This window comes from Amblyraja radiata, chromosome X (genome assembly GCF_010909765.2).
Source record: "Amblyraja radiata isolate CabotCenter1 chromosome X, sAmbRad1.1.pri, whole genome shotgun sequence".
In the NCBI taxonomy this organism is placed as follows: Eukaryota; Metazoa; Chordata; class Chondrichthyes; order Rajiformes; family Rajidae; genus Amblyraja; species Amblyraja radiata.
The window spans coordinates 3765631-3777990 of NC_045999.1; the positions used below are offsets into that span (position 1 = coordinate 3765631).

The 12360-nt window shown below is 39.8% G+C and overlaps 1 protein-coding gene across 1 annotated transcript in view; it reads right to left on the reverse strand.

Annotated features, from left to right (window-relative positions):
• The window catches only part of edc3 (enhancer of mRNA decapping 3), a 64038-nt gene that overhangs the window by 21124 nt on the left and 30554 nt on the right, over positions 1–12360 (reverse strand). The window contains exon 4 of the mRNA XM_033015014.1: positions 11863–12198. Coding sequence (XP_032870905.1) covers positions 11863–12198 — 336 coding nt within the window. The remainder of the gene's footprint in view (positions 1–11862; positions 12199–12360) is intronic.

The following is a 12360-nucleotide window of genomic DNA, read 5'->3' on the forward strand; positions in this document are numbered from 1 at the left end:
AATTTAAAAGAAGAAAAAAATCGAGCATCAACAGAGCTATTTAACAAACCAGTAAAGAGTTCACAGGGGGGGCAGCAGGGTCAGAATTAACATAGGTTAGGAGTAAGGTGGCCATTGGAAGCAGCATAGCACCAGCAGGAATTAAATTCACATTACAATCATGCTTTTGGGTGAGGGTGGCAAACTTTAACAGGGATGTGCAGAGTAAGTTCTGGTTGTGGTTGAAGCAGCTATTATAGTGGCATTTAAAAGATTTTTGGATAGGCATGTGGGCATGCAGGGGATGGAAGGTTATATGCAGATAGATAAATGATGGTCTTGGTGTCACGTTCAGCACAAATATTGTGGGCTGAAGCGTCTGTTTCATGTTCTAATAGGATTATATCCTCCTCACAACGTAGGTGCAACTGGAAAGGAATAGACCACAGGAGGTCTCCGAATCAAGCACTAATGGCAAACTTAGCATTCACAAATTGCCAGATATTGTGAGCCATAGATCTGTTATGATCTGCTATTAGCCATAATCTGCTATGAAAATATTCCTGTTAATAGTGAAGAAAGCATACAAAAAAATTAAGTTACAATGTGGCGAATCAACATGAAAAGGTTGTTCTGCTTGGTTTCCATACATATGCATAGTTAAGTGGGGAAAAAGAGAAAAGTACGTTTAAATATTACCAAAGAATTGCTAAATCCGTTTAAACTGCACAACTACACAATGCAATGGAGGCAAACACAAACTTTGATTCATCAAGGCATCAAGGCATCAAGCCAATCATTTCATCTTAATATGTGGTTTGCTTTGATATCTCAATAGGATTTCAAACAAAATGCTTAGCAACAAACTGCTTTTCTGTCAACATTTATTATGTCTATTGTTCAAATAGGATCTGTTAACTAAGTATTTATTACATTTGATAACATTATCTGCAATGTTATCAAGTGTTTATGGCACACCAGCATAATTTTTCCATTCGGAGTTCAAAAAAATGCTGAGTGCCTTCAAAGCACCAACCCTGATTTACAATGCAATTCACTATATACGCTGTTCAGAATAAAGAAATGCCTAATGTGATCTCCAAAGGAGTTTCAATTGTTTTATTTAAATCTGGTCTTGCTGCTAAACTTATAACACTGACCAAAATGTGATAAGGAGTGGATATGGAACATCACCTTAAATTCTGCAGGGTGAACTCACACAAAAGAGCTCACCTGATGTCAACTACGATCAACGTTACACCAGGGGGATTTTGTGAAAGACTGCAGCATTAATCGCTCAGGCTAATGTGAAGTGTTTATAATTCAGTCACTTGCACATGCAATTTCTGATTTGATTTTTAAGAAATTTACATTGAAGTTGTGATCCTGATATGCAGATGCAAACATTACAAGACACATACCAAGTCCAACTTGGTCATTGGAGATAATGCAGAAGTATGCAGTAGTTGAAATTGGCAACCAGCCACCATTTCCTCAAATGCAGACAAGGATGGTCTATAAATGGTTTTACCAGCCACATCAACATCAGAGAAATTGTTTTGTTTTTTTAATTCACGTGGTGAACAAAACGTGCATCTTTGTGGTTGGATTACAGCAGCAGCAGCTGCGTTTATGCACCTTTCTTAGGAGTCCCTCGGGATCAAGGCAACATAGTTCCACATCAAACTTGAGGTTTCTGCCAGCATGGGCACTGTCCATTGATGGGGCAATAGGTGAAAGATGTTATGGCTGAGGAGAGGGGCAGAGATAGGGGTGTTTGTCAGCAATCATTCCCTGATCTCTGCTGATCTGTGTTCCTGATGCATGGACTCAAGTTGCTCAATGTTCTCCTAAAAATAAACTTTGCCTCCTTGAACAATCAAAGACCACAGATTCCCACGGGTCTGAGAGCATGCTGAATTTTTGCCATAGGGCCTGTCCCACTTGGGCGACCCAATAGGCGAATTTAGAAGAGTTTGAAAAAAATGTCATGTTGAAGACCTCCTTCGACAATGTAGAAGACCTCCTTCGACTAAGTTTAAGACCAGCTTCAACAAGCTACGACTAACTTTGGGGAAATTGGACACCAAATAGACATCCAGAGCTACTGCCTGTCCTGCTGAATTATTGCACAATTTTGTGTCTATCTAAGATGTCACAGCAGTTAGCTTCCTCAGTAAAAAAGACTTCTGGGATTGGAATCAAATTTATGCTGGTGCAATGCTAGGTGCTATTGATTTTGCACCATTGAAATTTTGGTGAAACTATTTTGGTCTAAAAACTTATCTACGTTCTTGGGATTGCTGAACAGTGATGTCCATACAGGGGGACAGGCAGCATCTTTGGAGAAAGAATGGGTGACGTTTCAGGTTGAGAGACACTTCTCTCCAGACATGCTGCCTGTCCCACTCCAGCATTCTGTGTCCAACTTCGATTTAAACCAGCATCTGCAGTTCTTTCCTCCACAGTGATGTGCATACATTCAAAAGGTACATTTTTCCTTATTCATTTGTCAACAAGGATAGATTATGAAATGGTACACAAAAATGCTGGAGAAACTCAGCGGGTGCAGCAGCATCTATGGAGCAAAGGAAATAGGCAACGTTTCGGCCCGAAACGTTGCCTATTTCCTTCGCTCCATAGATGCTGCTGCACCCGCTGAGTTTCTCCAGCATTTTTGTGTACCTTCGATTTTCCAGCATCTGCAGTTCCTTCTTAAACACATAATTATGAGATGGTATGGTACAGCCTATTAGTGGTGCTGACACTCCATGACACATTGCAAATCATGCATGGTTTGCGATATCAGCCAATTAATAATAAGGCAAACATTGCAACAACATAGGCAGGAATGTTGTCACACATACAGTATTGCCACACTGACATGCAAGATTGTATCCCATGGCTGTGAAAACAATAATAAGTGACTCTACACAATTCCTCCTCCAATCAAATAAACAATTAAAATCATGCTGACCTCCTTCTTCTGCAATGCACTCAAAAGATAACACTTTAACAGTTTCTTGATTGAAGCAGTGTTGCAGAGTTACAGTATATCAATTTCACAGTTCCTCAATTTTCAGAATTCAAAGGCCGCTTTATCGAAAAACTAAATAGCGAATAGCTTAAGGTATAGGCATGATAAGTAGAGGTATTGACATTTTCAATCAAAAACCTATAACAATTTCCCTGATATAGTTATGGTGCAGATGAAGATTTTACCGGGGGTCCTCAGAAGCACGAAAGCAATCGCAAAATGCTGCTGCTAAAAAGATGAATCAGAATGGACCATGCAACACTGGTAATTCAAGTTCTACATTTCAGTTGTCTCAATCTAACTTTAATTATAACCCTTCACAAACCAATTAGGTGCACTACCTGAATATCAGTACTCATGACCATAAGATTAAAGGGCGTACATGACAAGCTCACATAAGCATAATTTCTTCCCAAAAAAAGAAATGGGTATCATGCAGACCATTTTTTTTAAATTCCCATGTCCTATTAGGAAACACTGCAGACTGCTTTCTATTAAAAGCAACTCACCATTACTAACTCACGACGCTTCCTTCACCATGTCTAAGGTTCCAATTTGAAACTATCCTGTACCATCCAGAGAGTAAAGGGGGCTTGAAATGCATTGCCAGGGTGGTGGCAGAGGCAGATATGATGGTGGTGTTTATAAGGCTTTTAGACAGGCACATGGAAGTGCAAGGATTAGAGTGATATGCATCATGTCACTATAACCCTTGCACTCTAATCCAGGACTTTCATATGAAGAAAGACTGGATAGACTCGGCTTGTACTCGCTAGAATTTAGAAGATGGAGGGGGGATCTTATAGAAACTTACAAAATTCTTAAGGGGTTGGACAGGCTAGATGCAGGAAGATTGTTCCCGATGTTGGGGAAGTCCAGGACAAAGGGTCACAGTTTAAGGATAAAGGGGAAATCCTTTAGGACCGAGATGAGAAAAACATTTTTCACACAGTTGAATCTCTGGAATTCTCTGCCACAGAAGGTAGTTGAGGCCAGTTCATTGGCTATATTTAAGAGGGAGTTAGATGTGGCCCTTGTGGCGAAAGGGATCAGGGGGTATGGAGAGAAAGCAGGTACAGGATACTGAGTTGGATGATCAGCCATGATCATATTGAATGGCGATGCAGGCTCGAAGGGCCGAATGGCCTACTCCTGCACCTATTTTCTATGTTTCTATGTGTAGGCAGATGAGTCACTTTAACTTTGCATCATGTTCGGCACAAACATTGTGGGCCGATGGGCCTGTTCCTGCGCTGTATTGTTTTATGTTCTAAACCATGTTCCAAAACCTCTTTTCAAAAAACATTTCCATTGAGAACAGCTGAAAGGGCCGAAAAAATAGCTTTGATTTGCCTCCAATGTACAATATACACTGACTAACTTTCAAAGGATTTTTAATTAAAATAACCTTTTAGTCTTTTAACAAATCTTGAAAATTATGTTGTGGGTTCATCGTACGTAACTTGTGGCACAATCTGTGCTTCACAGATGATATTGAGATTGCAGCTATTGCTCATAAAACTGCCACTCAATTTTATTCATTTTACACAAAGGTGATAACTATTTTAATATCTTTGCCGTCTTTAACAAGGAATTAAAATTATTTTGCCATACAACTTTTATACCCCCTCCCCCAGCTTCATGCAGCAATAAAGGAAAAATGAGGGTAGACAAAATTGCTGGAGAAACTCAGCGGGTGCGGCAGCATCTATGGAGCGAAGGAAATAGGCAACATTTCGTCCCGAAACACTTTGGGTTTCTACCCGAAACGTTGCCTATTTCCTTTGGGTTTCGTTCCGAAACGTTGCCCATTTCCTTCGCTCCATAGATGCTGCCGCACCCGCTGAGTTTCTCCAGCAATTTTGTCTACATTTGATTCTCCAGCATCTGCACTTTCTTCTTGAACAAGGAAAAATGAGGCTGGCACAATTTAGCAACTAAACTCCAATGAAAAAAGCATCAAACTAGAATCCAGTGATTACAGTAAATCTCCCATCTGACTTCAATAACCATGGCATATACCATCTTACAGAAGTTCAGATCACTTTCATAATGTGATAAACCAGCAGCCAATATGCACATCACAAGCATATTGGCTGCAAGGATGTCCAGGTAATCTGCTTATACATGTTGATTGAGGGATAAATACTGAGACTGGGGTTGAATCCATTCTCTGCAAAATAGTTAATTACATTCATCCATGAGTGTAGACTTATCGTAGAGGGTCAGCTCACATTTTAATGTCAAGTGCCTGAAGACTCAACATTAGTTGAACGCATCTAAACTTGCACTCGTAAATAAAACTTGAGCCCATCGATTTGTAAATCATGAACCTACCGACCATTGATCACCCGTTCACACCAGTTCTATGTTATCACACGGTACACAAAATTGCTGGAGAAACTCAGCGGGTGCAGCAGCATCTATGGAGCGAAGGAAATAGGCGACGTTTCGGGCCGAAAATCTACTCCACTATGTTATCACACCTTCGCATTCTACTCACTGGGAGCAATTTACAGAAGCCAATTAACCTACAAACCAGCATGTCTTTGGGATGTGGGAGGAAACTGGAGCACGCGGGTAAAACCCACACGGTCATATGAGGAATGTACAAACTCCACACAGAATACACCCATAGTCGAGATCAATCCCGGGTCTCTGCCGCTGTGAGGCAGCAGCACTACCGCTGCGCCACTGTACCGCCCTACAAAGGAATAAAACTTCTTGTCTCTAATTTTCTGATTTATAGGTGTACAGGACCTCTATACAGGTTCCCATGGTCAGCTAATCTGCATAAGCAGTTAACAATTGCAGTAATAAATTGAATCCTTATCACTAAGTGTTCTATTATAAACTATTGAAATATTTAAAGAAAAGAATAGTTCAATATTCTACTTTGTTCTCATTATAGAGCCACATTTTTCCCTACAGTGAAGCACAATGGACACTCAAAAACAAAGTATTAAGATCGCTAGAGTTGAGCACTTGGTCTGGGAGAAAACAATCCACTGTATTTATTTTCTTTCTCTCCAAGCTTTGTTTTTCCAAAACATCTCTTTTGATGTTAGGCTAGGAAAGGGTGCAAGAGAACAGCTTTCTAGTTAATACCAAGTGGGCGAACAGGTACCTTGTTATCAACAATAACTACAGTCTGGTAACAATAAGCATGTAAAAATACTTGCACCACGTGCATCAGTTCCTGTGGTTGACCAAATTGATATACTTGCTCACGGCACGAGGACTTTGATCAAAACAGCTCTCCAAGTTGGTCTATTATGTACATCTGAATGAATGTATTAAACTTCACACAGACCGAATTCTAAGTAAAAAATCTAGTTGTACAGGTAACCATTTTGTCCCAATGAGTTATTCTGTAATTACAGCATGACATTCAATCCTCTCAGCACTCATATTACTGCGATAATGAAAAGAGTGATAACATTCTCATTGATGAGAATTATTAATCAAATAAAGAAACCACAGGTTTAGTTACATATTGCAAAATTTGGCTTCCAGATAGAAATAATTATTTCCTATGATCGTGCAACTGTGTAATACCCTGAAAAAGTCCAAAAGGCATGACATGGTTGTGTTAATCCAAATGTGACACCAACCTGCACAAGCAGTTAACTAAAGACTTGGTTAAAGGAGGTTTTCAAACAGCTTGATAAAATATTAAAATATGAAGAAACATCAATGGTTAACGCGTATGAAATCAAGATAGTCATTGGTGGTATAATTAATGTTTAAGAAGGAACTGCAGATGCTGGAAAAATCGAAAGTAGACTGAAAATGCTGGAGAAACTCAGCAGGTGAGGCAGCATCAATGGAAAAAAGGAGTAGGTGACATTTCGGGTCGAGACCTTCTTCAGACTCAGTCTGAAGGTGGTACAATTAAAGTTACGTGTGCAAGATGGCACAACAGGGAATACTGAACTCCCCACAAGGGCTTCTCACACACCAACAATACAGAAAGATGGGCAAAGTCTAGGCCAAGCCTATGGAAGGATATGAGGCACTGCTGAACTCAGACCCAATGTGGATTAGCACACAGCAATGGGAAAACTTGTTTTCCTGCCATTAATAGACACTTGTATCTTAACTTGCAAGTTGCCATTCAACTAAAAAGTAATAATGAGACTGCTGGCAATTTCCACAACTCCAAAGATGTACAGGTTTGTCGGTTAATTGGCTTGGGCTTGTAAACTTGATATAAGTGTAAATTGTCCCTAGTGTGTGTAGGCTTGTGTTAATATGCGGGCATCGCTGATCGGTGCGGTCTCGGTGGGTTGAAAAGCCTGTATCTCTAACCCAACTAAAACTTAGTTTGACCCAGCTTAATTAGTTAAGTAGAATATGAATTTAGTAAAAGCAGCCAACACACAGCATAATCTATGATAAATAGCAAGATTGAGTTTGAGCTAAAGCATTTGATTCCCTTCTTTCGGATCCATGCTTTCAAACTAGATCATGCTGGTAGTAATCCTAAGAGTTTGCCTTTGAAGCCTTTAAAGTTTACAATTTTGGGGTAGCAGTTTGAAGATTTGAGGAAAACTGCTTTCTAACTAAACACACAGCCAAAGCTTCAGTAAACTTTCCCCAACAAGGGCATTGAGCCAATTATGCACAAGGAAGAACAGATCAAATTTCAATGACCAGTTTCAACTAAATTCCAAAATATGATATTTAAATTTATGTTGGTCTACACAAAGGTGGCATGGGTCTACTAGCTTTTTACTCCATTTTACTGACAGTGGATTCAGCAAATCTTGGTGAGGAACAGTTACAGAGATAGAGAATGGACCCGTGCCCTTTGGCTCCAGAGCCCATGTCAACAAGCATTCTAGTCACACTAATCCCATTTAACTTGCCCAAGCTTGTTTAATACCCACACAATTCTATCTCTCACCTCGGGCAACTTCTTAGAGTAAACAGTTAACCCACCAATCTGCACGTCTTTTGGGATGTGCAAAGAAACAGGAGCACCTTGAGGAAACCACGTGGTCACAGAGGAAACAATCCAGAGCTCAGGAATGCATTCAGATTACTGGATCTGAGGCAGCAGCACCACTATTCGCCGTGTCACGTTAACACACCAATGATGATTTTAAGCACACTTGTGTTATTTGAAAGCAATACATCACAGTAACCACACAGGGAATGATGCCATGGTCAAACAATGTGCACTGAAACTGTGATCATCTTATGAAGAAACAACTTCAGGTGGAGGAAGTAGCCACAATCAAGTAATCGGATTTGTGCACAAATATTTCCTGAATTCAGCTCTAGGACAGTGACAGATAACACAAAAATGCACGCAGAATTTTCTTATTTCTGACACGTGCACCACATCAGACCATGTAAAACCTTGGGGCAAGGTTGTCCAACTTTAATACTATCAATCTCGCACAAGAAATAGTCTAATTTATTTAAGGACATCTAGAATAAACAGCTCTCTTGTTACATATACAGTGCAGATACACAGCACCAGATTCAGAAAGAGGAGGATCTTTGGTACTATCAATGCAGAACATAGGCAAGGTGCTTGCCTGCAATCACCCTTTGTCCAGATTTTTAATGTGGAAGTTAATCACTTTTCATGATCCAACACGTACCGTAACCTTTCAATTCTCCACTGCAACATGAATGGTTACCGAGAGGGGGACTGTTTATGCTGTACCACTGTTTAAATAAATAAATATTTAAAGGTAAGTTAGTTTAACCAGTGATGGGCAAATGTTACTGGAATTAATTTTAAGGGGCAATTTAAACCGTCACGTGAAAAAGCATTGATTAACCAGGAACTTGGTTGTGAAGAGAAGTCTTTGGCTGACTGACTGGTTTGAATTTGAGGGCCGGTGAAGAGTTCACTTGATGTAGTGAACAGAAATATAGTGAAGCCTTTGCCAAAGCACCACATCGCAAGCTTCACAGAAAATGTTTGTGCATCAAGAGGAATGTGGAAAACTGGACTCAAAATTGGCAGGAAACAAAGGACAATTGCTGATGGATATTTTAAAAATCACAGAAATAGCTCCAGTTTTTGCTATCTTCATATCCTGAGCACAAGCGAAAACATCAGAACAAATGATAAGGCAATGAGAAATCAGTTCAGTTTATTGTCACGTGTACAGTGAAAAGTTTTTGTTGCGTGCGAACCAGTCAGCAGAAAGATAATACATGATTGCCATCGATCTATTTACAGTGTAGAGATACATGATAAGGGAATAATGTTTAGTGCAAGGTACAGCCAGCAAAGTCTGAGGCTCATCAAAGAGGTGAATAGTAGTTCAGCACTGCTTTATCATTGTGGCAGGATGATTCAGTTGCCCGATAACAGCTGGGAAGGAACTGGGGTATACATTGAGTCAATAGAAGGGAGGTTGGTTTGTGTGATGGTCTGGGCTGCACCCACAATTCGCTGAAATTTATTTTGGTCTTGGATGGAGCTGTTCCAAAACAAAGCTGTGATGCATCCTGAAAAAATGCTTTCTATGGAACAGCTCTAGTTGGTAAGAGTTGTAGGGGACATGCCAAACTTCTTACGGTTTCTAAGGAAGTAGAGGTGGCTGCTTCTACCAACATCTGATTGACCAAATCAATTTAGGGGAGTTTGTGACACAAGATATATTTTAAAGTTGTGGTGAACTACAATACTAAATTAGTGTCATGACCAAACCAAAAAAAAAAAAGTGATTCTAGGTCAATGGCAAGCAAAATAAAATACACAAATGTTGGATGAACAGACTGGTGCTCATTACATATTTGCTAACAGAACAAAGTTACACACATGCAACTGATTTTTTCACTGATTGCTGATATAGAAGGCACTTGTATCACTGAGATTTCTATTGTAAACTAGGTGGAAGAGAAACAAATCTAGATGCTAGTTTCAGCAGAGCTTTTTTATCCTTCAAATCCAAATAGGTCAAACCTCACGTTTAATTAATTGCTGCTTAGCACAGGGTTTAGTTTACAAATCCAGAGATTACTACCTGCCAAATATTCCAGTTAGCCATGTGAAAAACGTATTTGTTCCCATTCAAATTTGGCAGCAAGTAGCCCAAGCATATTAAATTGCAACCTGTCTTGTTTTCTCGAGTACCATGTAATACAGCTTATCATGGCATTGAAGTTTACTGCCGTTTTTCATTTGTATTCTAGTTATATTTTTAAACATGCAAGTGACCAGAAAAATCGTAACGTTGATAGTAAAACTGATCAAACGATCCATCTTCTAATTATCAGTTTCAGTTACCAGGGCTGCAAACATTCGTCAGTCCAGCAGTCAGTCTTACACACAAAGAAATGTGAAAAAGGGAGAGAAGGGGATATTCACAAATGGAAAAGCTTAATCGAAGTCTCAAATTCGAATCCTACATAAATTCCCATAAGAGCAAACTTCCCGCTGGCCAGAAATTAACTTCAAAAATGATTTACATCCATCTCAAAGCAAAACATAATTGTGCACTTGCTCCCAAAGTGAACATTTACATTCACAAGAAATCTTCCACGTTTTGAAAAATGTCACATTTAGGTTGATAGGATTCTATACGTTGACTTTTGTTGCCATAATGTCTCAAGAGCAATAAAATCTAGCTACAATTGTACACTGAGGAAAACAGTGTGCAGTTTTGGTCCCTGTAACCAAAGGAAGATGCATTAGTCGTTGAGATGGGGCAATGGAAACTCACAAGTTAGATTTATGAGATGAGGGAACTGACAAAGAGAGACATATCCAATTTCCCTATACTCTCTCTAGAGTAAAAGAATGAGAGGTAACTTCATCGTACCACAGCACTCACAGAGGTCAATAGAGAGATGTTTCATTTGGTTTGTAGAAACAGCATGTTAACAGGGTCTTTGGGCTACAAGTCCACGTGGACCATCTTTTTCTGCTTTTTCATCCACTCACACACTAAGGGCAATTTGGAGAGGGCCAACTAACCGACAAAGGCTGCACATCTATGGGATGTGGGGGAAATCTGAAGCACCTGTGGGAAACCCACTTGATGACAGTGAGAACGTATACACTCTACACAGACAACACCCACGGGCAGGATGGAATCCGGGTCTCTGGCGTTGTGAGGAAGCGGCTCTATCAGCTCCATTCCGCTACTACTTTAAACTTCAAACATGTGTGCGTGCTCTGACAATGCATAGATCTGTTCTATAAAGTGACAACCATTTCCTGTTGTGCATATTTATTTCCTCTATCTGTTTTCTCATCAGTCTAACCACCTCGATCAAATTTCCTATTGCTTTTAATTGGTGCCGTTGCTATTTCACCTTGCAAATCTCTCCTGTCTCATCCCCACACCAGATGGACCTCAGTGACAGACTTCTTCCTCAGCCTTGCAGGAGAGAATTTTAATTGTTCCAATAATAAGTTGTCAGTCGACCACAGTGTGGTCCTCTTCAATGTCACCATGAATCAATCCAGGCTCTATAGATCTATTCCCATTATTGTGCCATTTGCTCAGTAATTCATGCCAATCTTTCACTTAAAAAAAAAAAAAAAAACCCTCCCATCAGATCTTGAGCTCTGGCATGGCACCAAATTGGCTCAGTCACCGATGCACTGGTTGTGATTTAAGGCAACTTATCCTTCCTCATCATGTCTGCAACACTCTCCTTCAACATTACTTCATTGGACACCAATTCAGGCCGGTCACCATTTGCCCATTTCTGTTTATACCATGGCCAGGGAATCCCATATAAGTATCTCACCGTGTTACAAGAATTGATTTTTTCAAACAAAATTGCATGTAACAAGTGCCTAAAAAAACGGATCAGTATCAGACTTCCTTTCTCCACTGAATAGGTTTTAAATTATTTGGCCTTACCAGTGCAATATTCTCTACCACTATGCTGTGGCACCGTGATTTGTCTGTAGACAATGGGCTCAGATTCCAGGATGTTTTCATCATGGCGATATCTTGTTGGCTTTTCATTGGGAGTCCCCCTGGAACGTGTTCCATTCCGCCTTTCGAAAGTATCTATTTCCTCAAACACTGCCGCTTTGTCAAAGAGTGCTAGGTTGCCTTCAAAATCAAAATCTGTGTCGAGGATTACTTCAATTGTATCCCCAAAACATTCGTCATCTTTATTTTTCATTGGCCCATTTTTCACTCCATTTTTCTTTGGCGTAGCTTGATTAGGAATCTTGCTGCTGGAGGACCCTAAGCGGAAAAAGATGGAGAACAATTTTGAGATTGATATATTGAACACAGGCTTCCCAAAACCATAATTCTGCCAGTGAATTCAAACAGTTATAATTTGTAACTTAGCTACTACATATTTATTAAACTCACTATCTTTTAAAAAAAATTAAAATTAAAGTG